The 25,829-nt window shown below is 37.2% G+C and overlaps 3 protein-coding genes across 7 annotated transcripts; 1 reads left to right on the top strand and 2 right to left on the bottom strand.

Annotated features, from left to right (window-relative positions):
* The first annotated feature begins 3,004 nt into the window (after positions 1 to 3,004).
* On the top strand, positions 3,005 to 6,141 carry LOC105045953 (CBL-interacting protein kinase 18). Its single transcript, XM_010924407.3, has 2 exons — positions 3,005 to 3,218; positions 4,324 to 6,141. The coding sequence occupies exon 2, from the start codon at positions 4,645 to 4,647 to the stop codon at positions 5,986 to 5,988; it is 1,344 nt and encodes a 447-aa protein (XP_010922709.1). The 5' UTR covers positions 3,005 to 3,218; positions 4,324 to 4,644; the 3' UTR covers positions 5,989 to 6,141.
* A 1,434-nt stretch (positions 6,142 to 7,575) lies between these two features.
* LOC105045952 (uncharacterized) lies at positions 7,576 to 13,711 on the bottom strand. The gene is made up of 4 exons (XM_010924406.3): positions 13,470 to 13,711; positions 12,513 to 12,651; positions 8,697 to 8,830; positions 7,576 to 8,604 (listed from the first exon to the last, which is right to left on the bottom strand). The coding sequence occupies exons 1-4, from the start codon at positions 13,631 to 13,633 to the stop codon at positions 7,779 to 7,781; spliced, it is 1,263 nt and encodes a 420-aa protein (XP_010922708.1). The 5' UTR covers positions 13,634 to 13,711; the 3' UTR covers positions 7,576 to 7,778.
* A 2,594-nt stretch (positions 13,712 to 16,305) lies between these two features.
* Positions 16,306 to 25,048, bottom strand: LOC105046196 (uncharacterized). 5 transcript variants are annotated; one of them, XM_073258425.1, is made up of 13 exons: positions 24,716 to 25,048; positions 23,585 to 24,309; positions 22,635 to 22,729; positions 22,419 to 22,538; positions 21,962 to 22,049; positions 20,967 to 21,058; positions 20,777 to 20,881; positions 19,424 to 19,490; positions 18,554 to 18,641; positions 18,439 to 18,474; positions 18,141 to 18,224; positions 17,958 to 18,051; positions 16,306 to 16,579 (listed from the first exon to the last, which is right to left on the bottom strand). In XM_073258425.1, the coding sequence occupies exons 2-9, from the start codon at positions 24,288 to 24,290 to the stop codon at positions 18,613 to 18,615; spliced, it is 1,302 nt and encodes a 433-aa protein (XP_073114526.1). In that variant the 5' UTR covers positions 24,291 to 24,309; positions 24,716 to 25,048; the 3' UTR covers positions 16,306 to 16,579; positions 17,958 to 18,051; positions 18,141 to 18,224; positions 18,439 to 18,474; positions 18,554 to 18,612. The 5 variants fall into 5 exon arrangements, with proteins under 5 accessions (XP_073114526.1, XP_073114527.1, XP_073114525.1 ...); XM_073258426.1 differs by having other exon boundaries at positions 17,958 to 18,065; XM_073258424.1 differs by having other exon boundaries at positions 19,381 to 19,490; positions 23,585 to 24,305; positions 24,716 to 25,042.
* Between the last annotated feature and the right edge of the window lie 781 nt (positions 25,049 to 25,829).

Raw genomic sequence — 25,829 nt, forward strand, 5'->3', positions numbered from 1 at the left:
ATTATATTTTTAAACAAATTCAATGCAGACTTAATTGAGCAAATAACAATCTTTTTTATTATAATTATACGCAATGGTCCGGGAGGGTTTTTCAAGATATCCAGTCATTGAAACCTTGAGCCTGACGATTTTAGACCAGATTCGCGGCTCTATATCGAAAGCTCTGTGGCCATCAGCTCCTAGCTTCTATCTGTTTTTTTTGATAAAAGAGGAAATACTTTATCTATTATAAGAAGTCATGGGTACATCCATGAAATAAACAACAATGCTGCTTTGATATAACAAAATAGCATCATGATAGTTGTTCCAGAGAAGTAAGTACAGGAGGAGATAATCAAGCAAAATAGAGAAGATAAAAACACAAATGAGGTATACAAAAAGCTAAAGCACCAGCCAGAAATAACTTGCTGAATAGCAACATAGTAAAACATAGGCACATAACAAAGATGTTTTGGATAATGCTGAAGTATGAAAGTGATAATCTCAGAGTAGGGCAGTAGAAGCTGATATCTGACAGCAAGTGATTGGAGTAGCCTGGAATCCATGTTGATAAAAGCACACTGAAGAAACACAATCCAACAGTTGAAGTAGAAAGCAACCACAGAAATACTGATAAGAAGACCATAGCTTCCGTCCAAAAAAAGCCATCTACTGGCCAACATCGACTCCATGCAGGAGGAGTAGAGTGCAAAACAATCCAATATAACAAACTGACGAGGCTACCCTCCTTCAATGGCTTGGAGGGGCAATATAACGTAAAAATTCGAGGGGACGGGGATTTGTTAAGCAACGATCCTTTCTGACGCCACGTGGCTTATCCATCTAGAACGCGCGTATGGACCGGACGTAGGTGGAGAATCTTGTAGACGCGTGTCACTTGATGATTGAACTCTCGTCCAAAGGTTGCCGGCCACACGAGACCACGCGGCTTCCGAAGAGATTAATACGTTACAAGAAAACATGATGTGGGCAGGTAAATAAATAAAAATTATAAAATTTAAAAATATAAATTATTATACCTTAGATCTCAATTTGACTAAACCTTTTTCACATCGATTTGATTTAAAGATTAAAACTAGATCGGATATAGCTCTAGTATATTTATATCCATAATTATTTTATGTGACGAATATGGATATAAATACTACTCAAATATAAAAATTCATATGCATATTTATTTTAAATAAATATAAATATAAATTAGATATTAAAAATATAAATATAAATATAAATATAAGTGGGAGTCAAATAGTTAAACCTAATAACCATACAAATAAATAAATCATGAAGTAAAAAATAAATCAAATTAATAATATATTGATATGATTATTTATTTTTTTAAAAAATTTATCAATATCATATAAAATTAAGTAGAATTATAAATAGAATAGGACATTCATATTTGAAATAAATAATTATCTATATATAAGTATAATTCAAATATGAAAATAGATTTGAATGAATATTATCCGATCTACTTTTACTTCTAATTTAGATCGAGAATCTATCTTCTTCTTCTTATCAATGCGTCTAGAGATGGTGTTGAAGCCTATTCATCTTACTAGTTCGAGATAAAAAAAAAAAAAGTAAATATTTAATTGATTTCAATTAAGAAAAATTTTGATTAATTAAGAAACGGTAAATCTTTTCTTTTAACTATTACTTTTTTTTTCATTTATATCAATTTGGAAAGTCCTTAACAAGTGGATAATTTTAAAATATGGAATGATATTATCTTATAACATGGAAGGAATACTATTTTTTAGACGGGGGAGAAATTTTATAGTTATATCAATAGATGTAAAGATAGATACTGGGGTAATTTATTGTCTAAGATAGATAGGGGGATAATTTAGTTAAATGGGCTCTATAATACATTAATGCTTGTGATTGAGTAGGTAAGCAATTAGCCGTTGGTTTTTCCTCCTTTCTGGTGCGGAGCCGCTGGTTTCTGCGGGAGGTAATGATATTTTGGGCCCATCAGGCATGTGTCTACGATGAACATTGACCTCATACTTCTAGTAAATTACGAAGTAGCTACGGATGGACCTTCCTCCCCTCACCACTGATCTAGATCCAAGTTGACTCCAAATCAACGCTTAGAACTCCAATAAGACAAATTGAATGCATGTTAGCCATAGACCTTATGTGTTCTGGTGCATTCCCTCATGTAAATCTTAGGTGTGGATCATTTTTTTAAACATGCATTTCTATCTAATCTACATTAATTTTTCATAGCAGATGCTATTACTTGGTTCTTATAATATTGTGGTGATATATCATATATCATAATGTCTATTCTATTTTCCTATCCTATGTTCAATATTTTAATCGTTTGTTTTTCATGCCTGCATCAAAAATTTTCTAGCTAGACTTCATATAATAATGAAAACTTCGCCTTTAAGTCTTCTCTTCTTTTTATATAAACACCGCTATCATTGGCCGAATATTTTCCACCCTATGAACTATATAGAGAGAATCTATGTCAACAAGGTTACAAGGCCCGTGACCTACACGCTCATGAAGTCTTCATTGATTGTAACATTCTATGCCCCACTTCTGTGTAAGAGTAATACTATTGTAGATAACACAAACTATATCATGTTAATTGTTCAATTTGAATTCACATAGATATGATTATCTTGGTTCATGTATCATTTCCAGGCAATTCACTAAGCTGGTTTCCTGCAAGTTAGCTAGAAAATTATACGCACTCGGAGCAATCCCCAGCTATCCCAAGATCACAACCGTCAATCGATATCATTCTTATATCAAAATAAATCCCAGCCAAGCAGATCAACCAGTTAGAAAGCCTATTGGACATGTCATCCAGCTAACATACGCGGCAGCCGCCTTCGTAGGGCTCTACAAGCGCGTCCGAGACCGGGCTCCCTATCACGGTAATTTTGGGAAGAACCAGGGGTAGTTTCGTACATCGGACGGTGACCGTGGAGAAGTTTCGAATCGCCCATATGTGAGGCGAGACTAGATCTCCAGCAACAGATATATATGATAAAAAGCCATCGAGAGGTGAAGCATAAAAGTAGGGCCAGGGTTAGGGTTATCTCCTCCTCTCCGCTCCCGTCTCCGACTTCTATCTCAATCTGCCTTCGTCTCGAACCTGTCTTAATCGATCCATTCTCGGAGGTTGAGGTTTGGATCGCACCGGATAGTCTAAGAATTTTCGGATTTGGTGGAGTTGTCGTACTTTTGGAGAGGTAAAGTTCGTTTGGGTTCTTTGTGTTGCCCTTAATTTTGTAGCTGTTAGATGTTTAATTCCAATTTTTTGTCTTATTCTGATGTTTTTTTTGGAGGCAAAATGGTTTTTTTCCACTTATAAGATTTGGTGATTAAAGAACCCGTCTTTTATTGTTTGCATTTTCCCTCCCAAATCCTATCGTCTGCTTGATATAAAATTATCCTTGATTATTTGAATGGTTTCTTGCAATTTTTTCGTGCTATAAGTGCTAAAGTGTTCCATCTTTTTCATGAAGTTGAGATTTTGATTTATTTTTTAAATAATATCATTGTTTTCTTTTCCTTCCCAAATCCTATCATCTGCTGGATATAAAATCATCTTCGATTATTTGAATGGTTTGTTGCACTTTTTTCGTGTTATAAGTGCTAAAATGTTCCACTTTTTTCTAAATAAAGTTGAGATTTTGATTTATTTTTTAAATCAAGATGGCAAACCTATCGTTCAGTTCATAAAGAGAATGAAGGGGAATTAATTTATTTTTGTTTCTTCAGCGGTTGGTGTTTTCTGCTGATAATTTTGTATTGAGATCTTGAATTTTCTTCCTCTCTGTTTTGTTCCATGGGTCTAATTAGCTCTTTCTTCATAATTTCTTTATTAGTTTATGCAAAGTGTTCTGCTCAAAGAAATTAATATCTTTTAAATTCAACGCCTGTCTTACATGTACTTTTTTTTTTTTTTTTTGTAAATTAATATTTGCTTTCACTGGGGTAGGGCTCTGGTTATCTAGTTTGCCATGCAAACCAATCATTTGTGAATTAACAGAATTGAAGTAGATGTCCTCAATAAGAACTTAAGTACTTTGTTTTTATTATTGTAAAAGATGAATATGCTTGCGTTTGTGCCACAAAGAAGGAAAAATTATATATATTTGATCATTTTGATAGCTGCATGGTTTCAGCTCGTTAACCTTTCTTTTCCCGCACTTGTCAGATCTTTCTTTCTTTTCCGTTTTCTGAATGTTAGTTGACAAGTCAACCCTGGACTGGTAGTTACATATATCGGTAGACTTGAGATGCTGTACCAAAATTTTAACATGGATTTGTCTTTCTTTCAATTATTTCCAGCCAACCACGGAAGACAAATATCTGGGAATGCTGAAAGATGTGCTTGAACGCCAAGGTGTCCTTGTCTGAGGCAAATGGGATTGTAGCTCCCTTTGAGCCTCCCTTGATCCATCTCTATGGGATCAGACAGCACACACGAATCCAGTTCATGCTCCATGTGCTGATGCACAATGGAGATAAGAGAATTATAAAGCCGGTTGTGTCGGATCATGACCTTGGTGATGACGGTTGAATTCTGCTGCTGTTAGAGTTTTGAAAATAGTTTATATAGTAACAGCAGGATAGTGTAGCATTTGTTTTGGGAAGATATAATAGAAAGGAATGGAAAATAGGGGGACTATTTTGATGCAAAGGTATGAGTTGGGGAGATTACTAGGACAAGGAACCTTTGCAAAGGTACACTATGCTCGGAATCTTAAAACAGGCCAGAGTGTTGCTATAAAGATCATTGATAAAGAGAAGGTCTTGAGGGTTGGGCTTGTTGATCAGATTAAAAGAGAGATCTCTGTAATGAGATTGGTGAAACATCCAAATATTGTTCAACTTTATGAGGTCATGGCAAGCAAGACCAAGATTTACTTTGTCATGGAGTATATCAAAGGTGGCGAGCTTTTTAACAAGGTTGCAAAAGGCAAGCTCAAGGAGGATGTTGCACGAAAATACTTCCAGCAGCTGATCAGTGCTGTGGACTATTGCCACAGCAGAGGTGTATACCACCGGGATCTGAAGCCTGAAAACCTGCTGTTGGATGAAAATGGCAATTTAAAAGTCTCAGATTTTGGGTTGAGTGCCCTTGCTGAGTCTAAGAGGCAGGATGGGTTATTGCACACTACTTGTGGGACTCCGGCTTATGTTGCTCCTGAGGTGATCAACAGAAAAGGATACGATGGTGCAAAAGCTGATATTTGGTCATGTGGGGTAATTTTGTTTGTGCTCTTGGCTGGTTATCTTCCTTTCCATGATTCAAATCTGATGGAAATGTACAGGAAGATCGGAAAAGGTGAATTTAAATGCCCTAGTTGGTTCCCTTTTGAAGCTCGAAAGCTGCTGTTTAAGATCCTTGACCCAAATCCCAGTACCAGGATATCAATTGCCAAAATCATGGAAAATCCTTGGTTCAGAAAGGGTTTTGATGATAAAATAATGAATAATGAAGAAGAAACTAAAGAAAATGCTACTGTGGATGTTGCTGCAGTCTTTGGTTCCTCTGAGAGCAATACTGTTGAGGGAAAGCAAGATTCAGTTAGGGTCACAAACTTGAACGCTTTTGACATCATCTCTCTTTCAGCAGGGTTTGATCTTTCAGGTCTATTTGAGGAAAAGGACCACATGAAAGAAGCAAGGTTTGTTTCCATGCAACCTGCATCAGCCATTATCTCAAAGCTGGAGGACGTTGCCAGGCGCTTGAAGTTAAGAGTGGGGAAAAAGCATGATGGGGTGTTAAAGATGGAAGGGTCCAAGGAAGGGAGGAAGGGGGTCCTAGGCATCGATGCTGAGATTTTTGAGGTTGCTCCTCTATTTCATTTGGTGGAATTGAAGAAGTCAAATGGGGATACTCTGGAGTATCAAAAGGTCTTGAAGGAGGAAATGAGACCCGCTCTCACGGACATTGTTTGGGCATGGCAAGGCGATCATCAGCCTCAGCAGCAGTCGCAAAATCAGTGATCGGCAATTTTCTTTTATTTTTGTACAAGTAATTTCAAACTGTTACTGTTTGCATGTTATTATAAGCTCTATGTTGTATTTCCTAGTTTCTTGATCATTGCGATTGTTAATTTTTGCGACCTTGTTCCAATATTAAGATGTGTTTGAGAACAACTATTTGCTGGTATTTTATATTTTTGGTATTTGGAGTGACATGAGCTTCCCAGACTCGTCAATGGTCTTTGGAATGGCATGATGATACAGGGCTTTTTACCTTGAATATGCCCAGTAGAAAACTTTCTAAGATCAATCTTTTTTCACATGGATCTTGGAACTGCCACTTGGTCTAATCTATAAGGTCAGATAATTGGAACACTAAAAGGGTGGAAACTCAAATAATCATTCTGACTGATTGATGAATCAGGAGTCTTTTTGATCCTTGATTACATTTTTCCAGGTTTTGCTGCAGTGACTGTTCTTGCAGCTACTGTGTATATTTGCAGAACCATGAAATGCTGTCTCCAGAATAGGCCTGAGCAAAGGGTTTGGTTTGTGTCGTTTGTGCAAAAGAATAATTGATATTCCTTTATGATGTTGACCATCGGATAGTGCTCTGCATGGATCTCAAAGCATTTCTTGAAGTGATCATTATGCGATCCAATGATAGATTTGTGCGAAAGAAGGTCCATCCTTATTTTGCACAAAAGATATTACCTGTCCCTCTGCAAACTGCAACTTGCATTTCAAGAACGAAAGAATGCAACCAAGGATGATGCTATCTGACAGTTGATCTGTAAACACTGAAGAATGGATAGGAGACACGGTCGGTCCATTATTAGAGACTGGTGCAGCCATGGTTCTGCCCTAGTTTGTTGCCCTTTTCGATAAAGACTGATCTGGTACATGGCCTTACCCCTCAGATCAATTACTATGTAGTAGGGCATCTCCTTGTCCATGACAGCTTCTCTCAAAGCAATACCAGTGAATTTCTGCAGTCGTATAGACGATTGAATGATTTCTGCAGTCCTCACTGGCAAAAGAGGTTCCTTATCAAGCTCTAAAGATCTGATCAAGCTGATCAAGCAAAACGAAAATTGCCAGCTTTAACCAATGAGACTTTGGTCCTCCAGTGGGCACCTCTCTCAGTACCTGCACTAGGCTAATGTTCCAAGTTGGAAGTTGGAAAGGTAATGACCAGTGACTAACAGGTAGTTGTGGTCTGGAAAAGCACATTGGTGATTATGATGCCTAGAAGTTGTGTGATCTAATGATCAATATGCCTAAAGGATAAAATCATCTATGAACATTAAATGAGAGGTCATCTGCGTTATAAGTCAGTCAGTAGTAATACGATAATTACAGGCAACATCCCATTTATCTGGAGAAGCCTAAGTTTACACATCCCTCTTTATTGATCATTCATCAGTTCACATAGCAAAAAAGAGTCAAGAATCATCAGGCTGAAGAGTGGCCTTGGTAACTCTGAAAAGTCATAACTTAAACTTGCCGCCTCGACAAAATGCTTTAGTTTCATATGGCCATGTGCACTCCTTGCACAAGGAACCACCAGACAGCTTTTCCAACCACAAGGTCCTGAAGCTCAATCAATTATCACAAACAATAGCTTCATTTACTAAACTTGCAAATTCACCATATCACTTAATATGCTCAAGTTTCTAGAGCAAAATCAAAGCATGATGCACAATTAATCTCTCCTCAACAACTGAGACACACACAGATTGAATTGGATTAATAATAATACAGTGCCGAGCGGTGCATGCTTGCCGGCCATTCCCAGTGTCCAGAAGTTATTACAGTTGAATAATGACAGGAGAGTCGGTCAGATCGATGATCTCTGGGTAAACAAGGGTCCTCTTGGTCTGGGAGTGAATCAAGTTGCTGGATGGTGTTACTAGATTTATTACATCACCTTCAGGGGAAAGATATGGGCTATCCAACGAAGCCTTATTATTGGACCTTTGGGGAGTCACTGGTTGTCTGGACTTGTCTAAACCATTTCCTTGGAGACGCTCAATGGGATCCCTACTGCATGATCTGAGAGTTTTGCTTGATGAGGTTTTGCTGCACTCCATGTTTGGATGAGGAGATTCGCTAAGGCAATATGACATTGCCTCCACCGACTGTCTAGAACTATCAGACTCCTGCCAATAGAACAGGTTATCAAAGGAAGCCTCTTCCACATTACAAAAATCTTCCACTTCATGATTGACTGATACATCCAGCATGTTGGGGGAAGTGTTGCTGGATGCTTTTCTGTAATATTCCTTGGTGAGCTTGGGAGACTGAAGGACACATTGGGAATCCTCTAATTCCACTATCTGTCTGAAATTATCAGCTTCCTTCCAATTAAAGAGGTGGTTACTGGATATCTGCACATTACAGACATCTCCTTCTACATGATTAATTGATACATCTGATGAAGCAGAAGAATTCACATCTTCAGTATCGTTCTTGTCCGCATCTTCTTCATTGCCGCTATCTAATATCGGACCTTTCACATAGCAGGGAAGTTCATCCATGACACGTATTGCAGTCTTCATTTGCTTTGGCAATCCTGGGCAGCCAGAAGTATGCTTCATATACTTTGTTGAGAAGAAATTAAAGGTGAGGTTTAACCTGATAGAGGAGAATCATGGTAAGTTCCTACCATTGTAGACAATGACTAAAATGTAGAATACATGAGTCATAAACTGCACGAAGGCACTTACTTCTCCCAGGCTGGAAGAGAGAGCATTGTGTATGCAAGCTTGATCTTATTTGCTATGCCAGAGAGGGATTTAAAATTTGAAGCAGCTTTTCTGACAGCTAAAGACTCTTTCGGGTGCTGCCAGGCCCATTCAAACTGCAACCATATGCTTCAAGAGTTATGTTCTAGAATCCATGTAGTATCCTGAACAAATGATATCATTTTGTTTCTAAATAATCACCTCATGAGAAGAACAGATGTTATTTTAACTAAGAACAGAGTAGCTGGAGGTCTAAAGGGCTGATGTCTTCATGTTTTCAACTGCAGGAAGAACTACAGAATATTGTGTCTCAATGACTATTAATTACATAACATTTTATGTTTTCTTTTTCAATTTTCAGCCATATCACTTTTTGTTTATTTTCTTCCTTTTTTTCTAACAATTTCCATTTACCGCATGTTTCTAGAGGAAGGTTAGCTATATTTAAGGATATTAGCTTTGCCCCAACGTGCTAGATGAGAAATTTTATTTTAGCATATTGGGCAAAGCTAGTATCCTTAAATATAGCTAACCTTCCTCCAGAAACAGGAGATTCAGAATAATGCTAATGTATTGTCTTCTATATATATATATATATATAAAGATAGAGCTTGTATAAATTCTAGGGACACAAAATGCAATCTAAAATAGTGAAGTACCATAAGCAACAAAATTGAGTTAAATGAATCTTGATCATTTTTCTTTAAAAAAAAACTTCCACCTTCTCACTTTCATTCACACAATATTGCAGAAGATACAAAAGCCTAGAAGTTTATATAATATGCCAAAAACAAATCTGCCTATCTCAAATTTATTCCACCTAATTCTCATCCATTTTATTAATAATACCAGCTATCAGGTCATTAAATGACATCTCTGTAGACATCACTTAATCTTTTGAAAACATAAAGATGCTGAACCTTGGGACCAAATTTCTCGCGAAAGCTTTTTTTCCCCTGTGCTGATCTAAGGACTCTGGCTATTCAAGAAAAAAAAAAAAAGAAATAATCTAATAATATATTACACTTTCATGAGCAAAAAAACAATTCTAGATATGTCATGCATTATCTCTCTGCCCCTCCTACCCAGGGAAAAAAGAAACCCCCTCGTCAAACTCTGGGTATTGAATATTTTTCACATCATTTTCCTATTTCCCATAATTTCAACAATTTTCCTGAATTTCTTCTCTATTTTTCACAATTTATAAACTTTCACACTTGGAAATTAATCATGAATCTGAATGTGTTACTATGTTTCATGGGCACCACCAACGAACTTATTTATGCATGTATAAACTCTTTATTCTTTTATCCGGGATAGGTGAAATACCTGTTTTTAATCTGTGTCTTTAATTGGCCCTTATTTTTTTTTCTGCCCCATATGGCTGATGCAATAGTAAGGCAAATAATTTAGAGTGGCTACCTCTCAAGCATCAAATTATTGAGTATCCTATGTAAAAATTAAAAATGTATTGATTGGGTCATGCTGGTACAAACTTCACAAAATCTTCCAACAAAATTGTCCTCCTGGGCACATCCATCAATAACATAAACCCTCTGATCACCAACATGGCAACAACAACATCGTTGAACATTAACATGGATCTGAAAATACAGGTTAAACTGGATACCTTGTTGCCGAGGCAGTAGTTCTGCAATACAGAACACCAGAAAAGATACTTAATGGCCAATCTTCTCCAACAGTTCTAGGGGTAAAAAAAACATATATTGTACCATGAAAATACACGATCATGCTTCCTCTCTAAAGACTCAATTATTTCAAATTCCTCAGCTCCTTAGTTTGATTCTATCGATCAAACTGTTGGGTAGCTTGGTCCAAAGGCAAATCTCCTTCATCTGCAATAAGTTTCACAAACTCTTTTCATAGTCATTGAAATATGCCCAAACCATCTTCCCATCAGCAATGTGTTAGGCAATAGGATCTCAAAGACCCAAATTGCTAGTAGTGTAGCTGGGAGCATAATATGACATCTACAAGCCACAGCCTTCGGCCTGTACATGTAATTGTAAGAATAGATGGAGCCAACAAGCCTTGTCACAAATTTTTCAGCTCGACTTCGTAAATCCTTGATCCAACTATTTTGGTCAGATTATGCGTGGAATTATATTATCACCCCATTGGAAGTTTACTTCCTCAAACATAGTATTCCCTTGAAAATAGTTAATTGTTTGCTTAGTTAAAGTTCTCTTTTCCACATTATTCACTTCTCTAACAATTGCATAAATCTTATTAGCCAATGCCTCTCTTCTAATCATGGCCAACATTTAAGAACATGTCAATTTGCTAGTTAAGAAAAACTAAGATGCATGAACAACAACATGAACAATACTACTCCAAAGGTAAGAAAAACAAAAAAGCATAATTTTAACAAAATATTCCAAAAGTAAAATATATAGAGCTGTCACAGATCTAGCATTGAGATTTGATCCAGATACTTGGTTTAGAGAAAGGAAGAACTTAAAGCATATACTTAAAAACTCTCAAGAATTGGTACCAACAATCCCCAAATAGAGAAAAACGAAGTGACAAGGAAACTCCATTAAGACATTGTCAGAACCTCCTTTCAAACATAAAATATGATTCAAGCTAACTTGACCATTCCAAAGGAAAGAGAAGAATTATTTTATTTGAAACAACATATCCATAGAAACATTCAACATGATATATGTTAATTACATCATGGTTATTTTTCCTCACTTCACATCTTTCACCAACAGGTGCAACCATCCCAGTTGTTTTTTTCTTTTGAAAATTCATTCAGTTGTTATGTTCTCAATAGACTTCTTTAACACCTGCATAAATCTTATTAGTCGATAGTCTCTCCACTCATAGTCAGGATTCAAAACATATGACCTTACTTGTTAAGAAAAATTTAGATGCATGAAAAACTGTATGAACAATTTCAATCCAAAGGTAAGAACATATAAAAACATAATTTTAATAAAATATTCCAAAAATAAAAGTATATAAGCCTGTACAAATCTAGCATCAAGATTTAATCTAGACACTGGGTTTAGAGAATGAAAAAGCCTAACTCTTATAGTTATGGACTCTCAAGAATTGGTATGAACCCATCCCTAACTAAAGGAAGATGAAGCAAGGAGAGTCCAGTGAGATATTGTCAGAACCTCCACGAAAATATAAAATATGATTCACGCTAACTTTGTCATTCCAAAGGAAAATAAATAAGAATTATTCTATTTGAAAACACATCAATAGAAACGTCCAACTTGATATATGTTAAATTGCATCATGGTTATATTTCCTTGCTTAACATCTTCCACCAACAGGTGCAGCTATCCTGGTTGTTTCCATACTCCAAATCTTTTTATCCTTTGAAAAGTCTTAAGTTAATCCTTATGTTCTAGGAATTGCAAGAAGCACTTGGTCTGCATCAGAGTGAAGAAAAATTACTTATGTGTACTGACAATCAACACCATAATATTTCAGAGCCCTTGCGGTGAAACATATAGCAAAATGTCATGGATTTGGTGCATAAAGCTTTTGTGATGTTGGAGACTTGCAACTACCCAACATCCATAAGTATCTTTTAGTTCCCCTAAAGTATTGTATGACAAATAACATATTCCAGTGTCAAGGTCACCAATCATATAACCATTTGTATTAGCCACCATAATCTCAAGTCGCAAATTATATATCTGATCTTAACCAGACTGATGGAGAGTTAAACTTCTAAGATTTCCAAGTTAACAGTGAATGTAAATCTTTTAAGTCAAATGTGCATCATTAATTAGAGTAAATGCACATGGTAACAACCTGAAGAGCAGAAACATTTGAGGGAAAGCCATAGATGCACAAAATCATCTCCCAAGGACGCCCTCGCTTTGTCCTCCATGCACCACACCTTATCTCACCATTGTGCTGTCTAATCCTCCGTCGAGGATTGACCGTAAACCTACAAAAGGTAGAATTTCAATCATATATGATCATGATGACTTTAACATGTACATCACTAATATTCATGTTTTGGTGATGCATTTTTCTGGCAACTACAAAAGGAAAAAAAGGAAAACAAGAACCTTTCTACGTGAAGAGTGTTCGCTACTTGTTAGTTGAAAATTTGCAATCCAATCATCTCACAGAATTCAGAGACCAACACGACAACAGAAAGCTATAATTTGACGTTAATAAATTTCATGACAGGTGCTTCTCGAGCTGCAAAACTTCCAATTGAACTGAAATTATCTGTTCAAAAGAGGCCACTTTCCGGGAGTATACTGGATTTAACTGTGTTATCTGTAACCTCTAACCAAAAGATGTCAATATCAAGATGGGCCTCTAATAGGGGAGAAAAGTTCCAAGCGATTATCGTTTCATTTTACAGATTTCACCTTTTCTTTCCTGACATAACCCTCAGAGATTACATCAAGATTCAAGAATTACAGCTGCAGATTTGGATCACCACTCATTTTCCTTACCCAGATTCATTTTTTCTCTCTTTTATCATTCATTTGATAATACAAGAACAGTTAAAAAGGGAAAGGGCACAGGAGACAGTATTTTTAAAAGAAAAGAAAAATTAACAAGAACATTGAAGAAGCCTGATTTGGGGCTTTCCTGCGTGGAAAGAACCAAGAAAAAATGACTAAAAGGGGAGGCTTTCTACAGTAAAGATCCCAACTTTCAATTGAACGGATCAAAGTAAAAAAAGAAAAAAAAAAAAAAAGAGAACAAAGAAGAGGGGATGGAGATTTTATTGGATGAATGGAGTACCCGATGTAAGTGCGGCCCTTGTGGCGAGGGCTCAAGGAGCAGAGCAGATAACACGCAAAGAAACCGATCTCCTTCCCCTCATCTACTTCCTCCTCCTCCAACTCCCTCCGCTCTATCTTTCTCGCCTCCAATTGGGTTCCCGATCTCCCTCTCCATCTTCCCATCTCTCTCTCTCTGTGATGGGGTTTGGCCGCTTAGGGTTTCATAACAATTTGACCGTTGGAGGCATTGGAGACATTTTATTGACAAGGTTGCCCCTTTCATCCTTTAGGCTTCGATTCGAATTGCCAAGGAGTGCACAGGGAGAGGGAATACTGGATCAGGAGGAACAGCATATCCAATCATCCATGTTGCGTGATACACGGATAGCAGATGATGATGAAATGGACACAGCCTAATCGAGTGATCCACATAGACACGAGCTAATCGAGTCCCCAATAGAATCGTAACAGACACCGACCAAGAATGATTTAAGTTAAAAAATGTTTAGTCTAGTCCTGGACATTAGGCCTAACCAAGATCCACTTGAGTGATGGGGCCGGATCCGGGCTTAAATCTTACACTTGGTCTCCAGAGCTTTTATTCCTTGCAAATCTAATCATTAGATCATCCTCAAAATAGAGAATGCAATTTTGAATCTGGGGTGCAATTTAGCTTGTTCACGCTTGAAGCCCATGAAATTTAATAATGCACGATACTTGAAGGTCATATAAAATCATAATTTACTACAATAATTTACAAACTATGAGTTATCGAGAATAGCAACATTTGGCTGGTTGTGTTCCATTCACCGCTAGTGGAAACCCGCATCCTTGCTGACCAGCGAAGGCAACCTTCTTTTGTCAAGTCATTCACTTGCATAGCTAACGATCACAATAAGGGGAAAAATTGAAGCATCCAATTATAGTTGGAAATGCGGTTTTTAGGTGCTGTAAGTTTAAAATCCAACATATTTGGAAACTAATTTTACTACATGATGTTTGCATAGTTTTTTCGTGCATGTTTTTGCCATAAAGAAAATTTGAAATTGACGATTACAACCTCCCCATACAATGGTTATGGTGTATATCATGCAAAATGAATAGCATCATAAGAAGCCAAAACCCTGTCTCATTCTCTGTTTTCTCTCCTGAAAATCTTGTAACCGAACCACATCTTTGATAACTTCTGGTCTGTAATCTTGCTTGTAGTACAGGCTCTTATCAATATAATTTTTGGTGGCTGGTTTCTTCCTAGCCTCCATTTCAATCGAAAAAAAAAAAAAAAAGATAAGAAACCAAAACATTTTCTTCTATTTCTCATTAAGTCATAACCAAAGATTGACATCCTGAGCATGACATGCATGGGTTCGCATACAAAAACACACGCAGGCACAAAGTATCTTCTTTGAATGGTAGTTTTAAGAACCCCGCAAAAATCCTTCCTCATTTGCTCCTTGTTATCACACCATCCATTCTTTGCCAGCCAGCAAATCAACTGGTTTATTCTTATCCTTAAGGATATGGACGGATGGCATGGGCAACTCCAAATTAACAATACTTGGCATCTTTTAGAGTATGTCTCAGGTGGTAGAATGACCTCTTGCATGCGTGGTAACCTTGGTTGGAATCCTAGTATACGTGTATATTTAATCTTCTGAAACTAAAGTTAATTGGTGCTAACATGACAATTACCAAAAGGAACTAACAATATTCAAAGGTCATAAACAATCACTTTCATTGTTCATAAAGTCGGAATATCATGTACGCAGTGCATATCATACTCTGAAATCCTTGTACAAGCTTCTTAGGCATATGTTTAGAATAGATTGCCTGATGAACGAGAAGGGAGCGTTATGGAACGACAAAAATGAATAGAGTGTGGAAATTCCTTCCAAGGATAATTTCGCATTTTATATGTTTAAACTGTAGTTAACTATTTTTGCTCGCTTGCTCCTAACCCAGTTGTGTATCTCTGCAGTTAAATTCCTTATTCCATCTTTACATAATTGTTCGGTGTTAGCTCCATTTATCCAAGAATAGACACAACATCCACCAACTTCTGATGGTTTTCCTGCAGATAAGGAATATAAACACACGAGAGAACATTATATCAGACAATGTACTTTTACTGCAAGGTCCGTTTCCAATGGTGATTTCAGATACCATCATGCTCCATACTTGGAGAAAGATCAACGAAGCGACCGTCCCCTGGTGGCTTCACTTCCTCACAAGCATTCTAGACTCAAAAAATAAGAAAAAAAAAAGCTACAATAACAAGAATGGAGACCAACTGCACTATCATAAAATTAACTAGCGGTAAGCCCATGAGATTCATGCCTCTCTTAGTCTACCTAAATGACTTGCGGTGGGATGTATGAATCAAATAACATTAATCTTCTTCATAATACCTGCTTCAGATTTTTTTTTTTTGTTTAAACAAAACAAGTATCTTTACCAGCATTTACTCAAAAAGGGGGAAAAAGTTCCGGTGTTCTTGAGAAGTTACAGGTCGAATCAAGCACCAATAGACACTGCTATTCGATACTGCTTTTCAAAAGCTCATGGCTTTAGCTTCTTCATGCCATGCAGTTAGAGCAGTTTGAGAAGGTGGTATTTCCTGCCTAAATTTTCATGGATTCATCAATATGTCTGAAGTGATTTTTGAAAGATTGATCACTGATCTTAGCCCAAAAAAAAAAAAAAAAAACCAAGGATTGATCAACAACAATGCCGTTTGAAGCTTGCATCCTTTTGGGACGCAATCAAGCAGACTGGAGATTGAAGAGGTGGATATACAGCATAATAAAATTCTTGAAAAATGACCAGGATAATCCAAATTGTTCGAAAGTCTCGCATAAAAAAAGTTCTTTCATCTCCAAATTTGCATGGAATTGATAACTGTCTCAGCTACACATAGACCTGATTCTTGATTCCACGTAAGAATTGAACAATCATTATTACAACATCTGAGAGAAAGGAAAAGAACAGCAGAGGAAAAACCTCTTCCAGTTGGGATCAGCTCTGCTTCTTTTCAGAAGCAGAAGTCGGGGAGACCAGAGTCCTCCACAAGTAGCGCCCGCTCGCCATATCCACACATGTCCAGAATCCAGAACAGATCGCCTGCCGAACCTGATTTTATTCCATGACACGAGAAAGGAAAAACAAATGCACCCTAATTAGACAAGAAAAAAAAAAAAATGAAGGAACGAAAAAGAAAAGGAGATTAATTTCGCTCGGAAGCCCTATAACAGAGGTATTTGATGAAATCCCCCAATGAAAGCAAGGAATCCTTGTCTAGCATCTACCTTTGTGGAAAGAGGGAGAACTTCTTTTGGGGCAACCTCTTGGTCCTCTTGATGGATCTCCGGCTGGGACTTGAGGCCTCTCAGCACGAAGAACCCGGCCAGCGTCGCCGAGAGGAAGATCAAAACCACCCTCAACGGGCACATCTCTCTGTCTCAGGTCTGCGATTGATTTGGATCAAAGAACTGGGGCAACGAAGAGAGAAAGAAGGGCTCGAAGCGGGATTTGGATCGGGGGTGATGGGAGCCTGCTCTTTCCTTTCTTGACTTTTGAGACGGGAAGCGCATTAGGCGTGGAAAAATCTTTTAATACTTAATAGAAGGTGTGGAATAGGTGGAGTGGCATCCTCGGTCCAAACACACGCCACATTTCCCCAGTGGGTCCCGCCACCGGTGGGGCGAGGCGGGTGCGGTTGTTGAGGGCGACCGGCTGCCCCTAGGAAAGGGTCCACCACCCGCGTGGATTTTGTCACCTGTCTTAATCTATTCGGGGCAACTCCACCGTCTGATTTATGGCGAACTCATCTTACAATTAGCAAATTCTTATCATAGCAACCACTCTTTTGGACTTATCTCGGCCATCTAGAAGCACGACGCAATTATACATGGTACATTGCGGCACTAATTGCGTCACGGATAAATAAATCGGGGACGCTCATCAAGTGGATCCTTCTATCCACGGCACTGAAGTTACCGGACAGAATCACACTTGGTCAGACGTAACATCCTAACTTGGACCTCCTGATCCAACGAGGAATAGGTCAGTCCCGTCTGTCTTACCTGCTATGGGTTCGGGATCTCGTTTAACCCAATCGGAGGGCACTTGGGAAATGGGTGACAAAAGAGCAGATCAGAAATGGATGGACAAAATCTAATGGTCGATCTAAGAGCGAGTCCGATGTCCTGCATTCAACTTGGGGCACACAGATGGCACCTTCCTGGTTGGTTGTACAACAAACGTTGACCATGATAGACGAAAGCAGCATTAATTTACTTTTGGTTCACGCTAAAGAAACATTAGTTGCATCCATGTGCCCAGTCTGGCTAATAAGATAGGATGGAGATTTTTTTTTTTTTTAAGAAAAAAAAACCTGCCCCGGGTATAGTTTTGGTCTAATATGAGTGGTGCACTACCTTGATTAAACTAAGCGTTGACTTTGTATTTCATACCCCAAAAATAATAGATAGATAGATAAAACAATTACCACCCTTCAGCATATGCTTCACCAATATCAGCATCATTCCCTTCAGTGAAATGCATGCAATCAACCGTCAAGATGAATCCATTCATTTCAAATGCTGCATGTTGGAAGCTTCATGTAGGTCCATATCAGCAAATAATGAGAGGCTAAAAAAACTGCAAGAAAAAATAAAAAGAGCACAGTCACCTATGGCTTGATGAAACGAGCCAGGTTTGCAAGCACGGTCCTCAGGCTACGAATACCAGCTCCTGACTTTGAGCTCACCATCATCTGCGATCATTTAAAACCCCATTATATTAATGGACAAACAAACACTCGTCGCCAACAATGAAAATTGTAACTCTGCAGTCAACAAATGCACAATTTTCACTACACAAGGATTGATCAACACGACCCAAGTTTGCCAGATTATGCTTGATAACATACAGGCAGAAGCAATTGTATCGTTTTAATGCGGCACCATTTAGGTGGGATGGAAACTCACCATAGGATTAACAACTGACTTGTTTTTCTTGAGGTCCTGCAATAAACAAACAACAGCATCACTATATTTTCAACAGTTCATCAAACAGAACTTGTGAAGCCAGGTAGATATTTACCTCCTGAATTTGCATTGCACGCCGAGCCACATCAATAGGGAAGACAATATCAGTCTTGGTTAACACAATTTGGTAAGGTGTTTGGGATCTGATGAAGTGCATGCCACAGAATCAGTCAAACACCTTGAGATGAGCATAATGGGTACAATTATCTTCTGTTTTTATTCTTCAGCTTCCTTTCACAATTCATGAATTGGGAAAACCAGACACAAGACATATTACATGTCTAAATGCCAATAAGAAGCATAATTAGATGCATCTTGTCTCTGTTGGCATTATTCGAATACTAAACCAGCTTCTTTAATATTAGAAACCAATCTATTTTAGAAAGAAATACTTCTGTCAAAAGAAAGCTTTGTTTGCTAAGAAATGATCATGCATGATTTGACAGACATGAATAAAATATCACAAGGTAATAAAGGCTTCAGCCCTTCTAGTCATTTTCTTTCATAGGTTTTTATATGCGAAGGGAACCAGGGGTACTGAAAATATAAAATTAACCTCTTATCATCTGAAGCAGTTCTGTCACGTCATTACAAAGTTTAACACCCTTAGCACATGTATCTATAAAAAAGCATGGTAGTCTTGACAAAAACAGAAAATCATATAAAAACTGCTAGCACTTCAATACTTCTATTCGTCTATCAACTTGTCAAAGCTTGTGATCATTGCATTGTTGAAATGTTTAAATTCTTGATATCAAGACAATCAGTTTAAGTTCCACCTGAAACGTGAAGCAGCCTCATCTATATGCAGGGTTTAAGATGGTATTTACATGCTAAGACACAGGAAAGAACATAAATATGATATACAGGCAAAGGTCGTACTTCTCCATTAAATCAATGAGCTCATGATCCCTTGGTTTCATACCCCATTTGGTATCAACAAGAAGGCACACCCTTTGCAGACCAACTCGTGTGGACACATACTCCTTCACCTGCAAAGTCAAAGATTTTTTTTTTCCAATTAATCATGCAAGATGATTATGCTATATTCGCAGTTGAATAGCAAAAGAACTTTGATTTTATTAAAATTTCAAATTTTCCAGCACAATGTCAGGCTTATGGATATGGATCGATAAAGAGTAGACGACCACAACAACTATTCTCCAGTTTTGTTTTGTTTTGTTTCTTTTTTTTTTTTTTTTTGTGTGACTGACATAAGTGCTATGCTAGAGATGAAAGGAGAATTATCCAAACAAAATCTACGCATCATAAAACAAGCCAAATAGCTTAGATGCTTTTCAACCATAACTCGAAACAAACCATTTGTCTTACTATTTGAAAAATGTCCACCGGTGACCACTTAATGCATTGGTAAGAAGTTCCCAAATATTTTATTTTAGGTTTTATGCATTCTATATGATTTACATAATGATGATGGCTGCCCACTAAGGATTTTTGCACCAAGGTCATTTTGTTGAAATCTAGTCTTCATTTTACACTAGTTCCAATTCCAAGAAAGATTATGATTTTTTGCTAAAGCAGAGCAATTGATATGTTGTTCCATAATTGAAATTGCCAGCACATGGAACAAACAGGAAACCGAGTTTATGTGCCCCACTTTTCCTTTTTCTTTTTAGATTTAGGTTGGGTGGAGCAAACTGCTCCTTTTCACTAGTGGTTCTAAATTTGCCAACTCTTCACATGCATCATTTTTCTCATGACCCAATTAGTGAGGATCATATAATGAAATCAAATCCAATGTAATCAAAATGGCAGGCATCTAAAACTTTCAGATATAATATAACCAATTTTCAGAAACCCTTACAATTACCCCATATCATCTTTGTCATCCATGGTTATGTACTGGCTAAAATCTGAAAAACACATATGAAACATATAATAATACTGACACCAAGAGGTTGGGGCAAGGACTGATCGTTATCAAATTACTACAATCTAGAAAACTCCAAGGCATCACATCAAGTGTGCATGCTAAAACTGCTTGTTGATTATTGTTTCAGTGTATTTCCAAAATTATTCATAATGAACAGATATAAACAGAATATTTATATTATATTAGATGACTCCAACTGTGCACTTGGCTTATGAAATCAAAATTATGCACAGAAACAAATGGATTTTCATGTGAAACAATACTTGAAACAGTCATGATAAAATAATCCTTGTAATAATATTTTTCTAACATCAAAAGGATGAAAATAACAATCATGCCAACTGGTACCGAAATAGTAAATATACACTTCCAGTGAATACTCACAAGCTCCTCCCAGGCTTCTTTGACTTCGTCTTTGGCATAAGCAAAACCATATCCAGGCAAATCAACTAAACAAAGCTTTGAGGCAAGCTTGAAAAAGTTAATGGTCTGTAAAACAACCATATAATTAGGATATCAATCAATATATTCCAATATCGAACTTATTTTTGCTTAGAACTGGTGACTACACTACCTGAGTAAGTCCAGGCTTATCTGATGTCCTTACTACTCCCCACTGTCTAGTGAGTGCATTTAGCAATGAAGATTTTCCAACATTTGATCTACCTAAATCGCCAAAAAGCTTGTTATCCAGCAAATACTGTCAAATTTTACAAAACTGAATGTTGCGCAGTTCTAAGGACCTGGTCTGAGCAACCGTATAGGTAAATTTATGAAGGAGAACAATAATGCAACTTGAACAGCCAAAAAGTTAGAAGTCTCATTTAGCAAACCAATCTAGACTTTGCATTTGCACCATGGGAGGCAACCACTGATTTTTAACCTTAATGAATTTAAAGGTTAAAACAAGCTCAGCAGTGGACACAGCCATAAATCATACAAAATTTGAAGGCAATTTACTGAGAGTATCATGAAAGATCTAAACAAGTTATAATTAGCCAGTCATGGATAAGCACACTCAAACATATTCAAACTGGAAAAGAAGCAATGCACAACAATTAAGGCAACTGTTTTAGCAGTCGACACAGCTATAAATCATACAAAATTTGAAGGCAATTTACTGAGAGTATCATGAAAGATCTAAACAAGTTATAATTAGTCAGTCATGGATAAGCACACTCAAACATATTCAAACTGGAAAACAAGCAATGCTCAACAATTAAGCAACTGTTTTGAACCATATCATGTATTATTAGTAAAACATGAGATAACATAGGAGACCACAAGAGGAAAAACAATTATGACGTGTTTCAATCAATGAGATATAAATCATGCATGATGTGGACAATCTTGATTTCCAAATGACAAAAACAATAGGTGGATATGTCAGCATAATGCACATATTGAAAAATAACAATCAAATCATGAGTGGGACTCTGGAAATGTCACGTATGCAACACAAAGATGGAAACAAAACTAAAAGAACAGAAAAAGTTCAAAAGTTGAAATATGTCTTGGTTTAGCAACCAAACATTATTTCCTGAATGTTAATTCTCTTTTGAAGTTTACCTGCAAATGCTATCTCTGCAATCATAGGAGGTGGAAAAGAAGAAGAGATCTTTGCAGCAGCAAAAAATTCCAACTTATTTCTGAACACCTGTTGAAAACATTCCCCAACAAACGAAAAGAAACAATAAATAAAAGTTTGTTGATCAGTTAAACTGAAATTTAGTCAAAATAGTGGACTACCAAATATTTCCTAAAATTATGTTCTATGCTGCAAAATATATGAACACAGAAAGTATTCAAAAATTGCAAAAGCATGTATAAATGATCTTCTTTCAAGATGTAATATATCATCCTAAGGAATAAGTTTTAAACTATGCTAGAAGTAGAGTAAAATCTTGTAGTTGCAAAGAAAGGGACTGACTTCATTTTGCCACATGAGAGTTATAAGCAAGCAATAATATTATGATGAATGCGGCAATAAATGAATTTTCTAGTTCCAATTACTCAAAGATCATACACTTTCTTCAATTCGCTCTCTTTCTTTGCTGGTTGAGAAGGGGATATTATCTAAAGGAGCAGAGAGCTTGATGTTGTAGCCAGCATTTTGTAGTTCATTCAATCGCCTACGGCCCAATAGCTGTAAATAACATAAATAGGTTAATTATAGTATTTTCAAATATGGTAAAACATAGTGACCAAAATAATATATTAAGAGAAAAAAGGTTCTAGATACATTGTCTTCCACAAATGAGAGGATTGAGGGGCTTGGCTGTATAGCACGAAACTGAGCATTCTTTGACATTTCAGTCTTTTTCTCTACAACCATCTCTGTATGACAATGTAAACAAATAACCATTAAAATAATTAAAGATCATAAAAAGATAAAAATACAATATTTTGATATTTGAATTGAAAATTTTATCAAATTCATGTTCACTAGATTATATAACAGAACAGAAACATATGTACGCTCCACAATATGAGGTCATAAATGACATTGAAATTCAGAATCAAACTTCATTGGACAATAATAATGCGCTTGCTTAGACTTTCAATGAGGGTTTTGAAAACCATGTTGTTGACAAAAAGCAAGCATGTCGACAGATAGAGATCCCTCTTTTCTCGTCCGATGTTTCACACGTCAAGAAAACCATTGCAACCTCATAAGCTGAACCACAGCTATACATCACATGTTCAACAAGGTGAAACTACAAATATGATAGTGAAAAGCTCCAAATATGATCACATTAGTTCCACCAGTCTCACACTGCTCTTCAGTGCTTAACCAACCCCTACTAAGTCAAAATAAAAGCACAAATATGCAAGAAGAGTTGGATCACAACTATACTAAATTTGATACCTATCTAGTTAGCAAACAAGCATGCTACTACTTGACTTTCAAGACAAACAGGACAATAATGCAAGAGTATGCTGCAACATCTGACACCATAAAGCTAGAAAAAAAAAAAAGTAGGCAAAAAATGCAATTTAGTCACATAGACATATACTCACAACAATAACAGTTGCAGTACTTCCCCCAGGAAAAGGTATGAAAAAGAAACAAAAGTAATGGAGTTGGAATGAGAAATGGAATAGACTAAAATTGCCAACTAGGACATCAGACAAAAAGAAATTAACTGCATTGGATATCAAAATTACTGATAGAAGATAGAAAATACCAACCATTATTAGGAATAGTATCGTCTAATCGCTTGTTGGAGATATCATATGGATCGATTTTAATAACCCGCTTTCTCTTCTTTGGTGGAGCACTTGATTCTGCAGAGCCATCACCTGATGCCTTTCTATTAATTCTCATCTTCTTTCCAGTTTTGTCAAGCACTCGTGTTTGGAGCCTAATTTGCTTCTTCTCAGCAAACTGATTCGATTTTTCTTTGCTTTTGCCATCTTTACCCAATACTTCATCCTCAGCATCACCTTTGTGTCTATTAGTAGATACAGTTCCATCTATCTTCTTCTCTTTCACTCTGAGCTTGTCAGCTGATGTTTCACCACTTTTGCGTCCTTTGTATCTATTAGTAGATTTAGTTCCATCTACAATCCCATCTATCTTCTTCCCTTTCACTCTGAGCTTGTCAGCTGATGTTTCACCACTTTTGCGTCCTTCGTATCTATTAGTAGATTTAGTTCCATCTATCTCTAAAGATGATTCAACACTCTTATCCCTTCTATTTCTCTGATAAGGTTCAGTGTCAGATATAGTCTCATCCGACTCATACCTCTTACTGTTTCTTTTGACACTATATCTGCTCCCATGCTTCTTTTTTCCATCAATAATTCTAGCAACATTCCCAGTTTCCCTAAACCTTCCAGCCGACACCTTCACTTTGCTCCTGAGGCTTGTCTTCAAACCAGCTCCCACCGCCATTTACTGAAACTCTGGCTGCCTTCAGAATAAACCAATCTCTTAGAAATTCTAAGTAGTGAAACTAATAAAATCCTATTTGTACTACCAGAAGTATATCAAAAAATCACGCAGCGAAAACCTTTCGAAGAAAAAAAAATCCAATTTATTTCGGGAAACTAATCCAAAATGACAGTTTCATTGTATTTAAGTTGGCATGAAGTAGAAAAAAAATTAAAGAAAGAGTTAAAAGCATGAAATTGGACGAGAGGAAACAAAGAAATCAAAAAGGAATAATTTTGGGAGTATAATAACACGTTGAGCGATACAAGTAGGGAACGAAAATGAGTGAATCAAGGAAATTTTGCAACGAGGACGGAATCAAGAAACTTTTCCAACGATGATGGAACCAAGAAACGACATTCGGAAACCCAAGGGCTTAGACTTACCGAGAAACGTGGCTTCGATGGGCAAAGAAGCTGCGAAATCCCTAACTGTCTCGATAAACCATGGAAGAGTAATACTCGAACCTTCCCTCTCTTTTATTCTGTTTCTTTTATAAAAGCTAGCAATGTTTCTTCCGCTGCCACCAATGGTATATCGTCTCGTGTGCCCTAGTTTTCGTTCCGGCGCCACTGAATCGTTCGCCAGGACCAGCATTCGGTGCGTGCGACGCACGTGAGATATACCCAACCCGATGGTCCAACCCAATTTAGGACCCGATCCGACGCGACGGTCGATATATGTCATCCCCATTCTCCTCTCCTCGCCAATGCCATCACCACCGCTGCTGTTCCTCCGCCACCCATCTTGATCGCCAGCGACAATCTCCTCCGGGATGCCGGAAGCTCAAGTGGCTTACTCTAGACAACTTCATCTCCGCAGTTTAAAAAGGAATAATCTTTTAACTAACCTACAAGACTAGAAAGGAGTTCTAAAGTGGTCTAAATTGTGCATCGAACGTCTCTTGGATCTATTTCTGATAAAATTTTGCTTGAGTACCTAATTTGTGATCGATCAAACGTTTCATTTTTTTTCTTTAAAAAAAAAAATACTCATTAGCCATGTTTCTATCGAACACTAGAACTAGCGATCAGCTCATGCATACATGTAGCCATCTCATGAGAGGAGTGGCAAGAAAATATGAAAACGACGGAGTGCGGAGTGAAGTCAATTTCATCCGAGTATGTACGTCAAAATTAAGAAGTACGTGAATATGAAAATCCAATTGCTTATTAACAAAATTATTGGAGAGATGCATTCATTCGAGCAGAGTTTTTTTTTATTTTTTATTTTCTATTTTTAGCCCAAGAAACATGAGGAAGCATGAGGCATCCTGGCGAGAATTTGATGCTTGACAAGGGAAGGGATGCCAACCAAGTCAAGACTAGTTGGTAGCATGATCAAAATACCGACATAACCTTCTTAAATGAAATCTGAATTTGGCTATTTTCACTTTGGCATGCGTTCCCTTTCAACCACACTGGCTGGTTATGTGTTGCGGGGGAACCAAACGATCCGTGTCACTACATGGTCAGCCTTTGACGGCATCCACCCCTCTTG

Source organism: Elaeis guineensis, chromosome 5 (assembly GCF_000442705.2).
Source record: "Elaeis guineensis isolate ETL-2024a chromosome 5, EG11, whole genome shotgun sequence".
Lineage (NCBI taxonomy): Eukaryota > Viridiplantae > Streptophyta > Magnoliopsida > Arecales > Arecaceae > Elaeis > Elaeis guineensis.

Excerpts from the sequence above, each read along its gene's own strand:
- LOC105045953 (XM_010924407.3), top strand. The coding sequence starts at position 4,645 with ATGGAAAATAGGGGGACTATTTTGATGCAAAGGTATGAGTTGGGGAGA.
- LOC105045952 (XM_010924406.3), bottom strand. The coding sequence starts at position 13,633 with ATGGGAAGATGGAGAGGGAGATCGGGAACCCAATTGGAGGCGAGAAAG. Across the intron at positions 12,652-13,469 it reads AAGGGCCGCACTTACATCGG|GTTTACGGTCAATCCTCGAC; the intron begins GTACTCCATTCA and ends TACCTTTTGTAG. Across the intron at positions 8,831-12,512 it reads CAAATGTTTCTGCTCTTCAG|TTTGAATGGGCCTGGCAGCA; the intron begins GTTGTTACCATG and ends ATATGGTTGCAG.
- LOC105046196 (XM_073258424.1), bottom strand. The coding sequence starts at position 24,290 with ATGGCGGTGGGAGCTGGTTTGAAGACAAGCCTCAGGAGCAAAGTGAAG. Across the intron at positions 22,730-23,584 it reads CGATACTATTCCTAATAATG|AGATGGTTGTAGAGAAAAAG; the intron begins GTTGGTATTTTC and ends ATTGTCATACAG. Across the intron at positions 18,225-18,438 it reads AGTCAGTTGTTAATCCTATG|ATGATGGTGAGCTCAAAGTC; the intron begins GTGAGTTTCCAT and ends AAATGATCGCAG.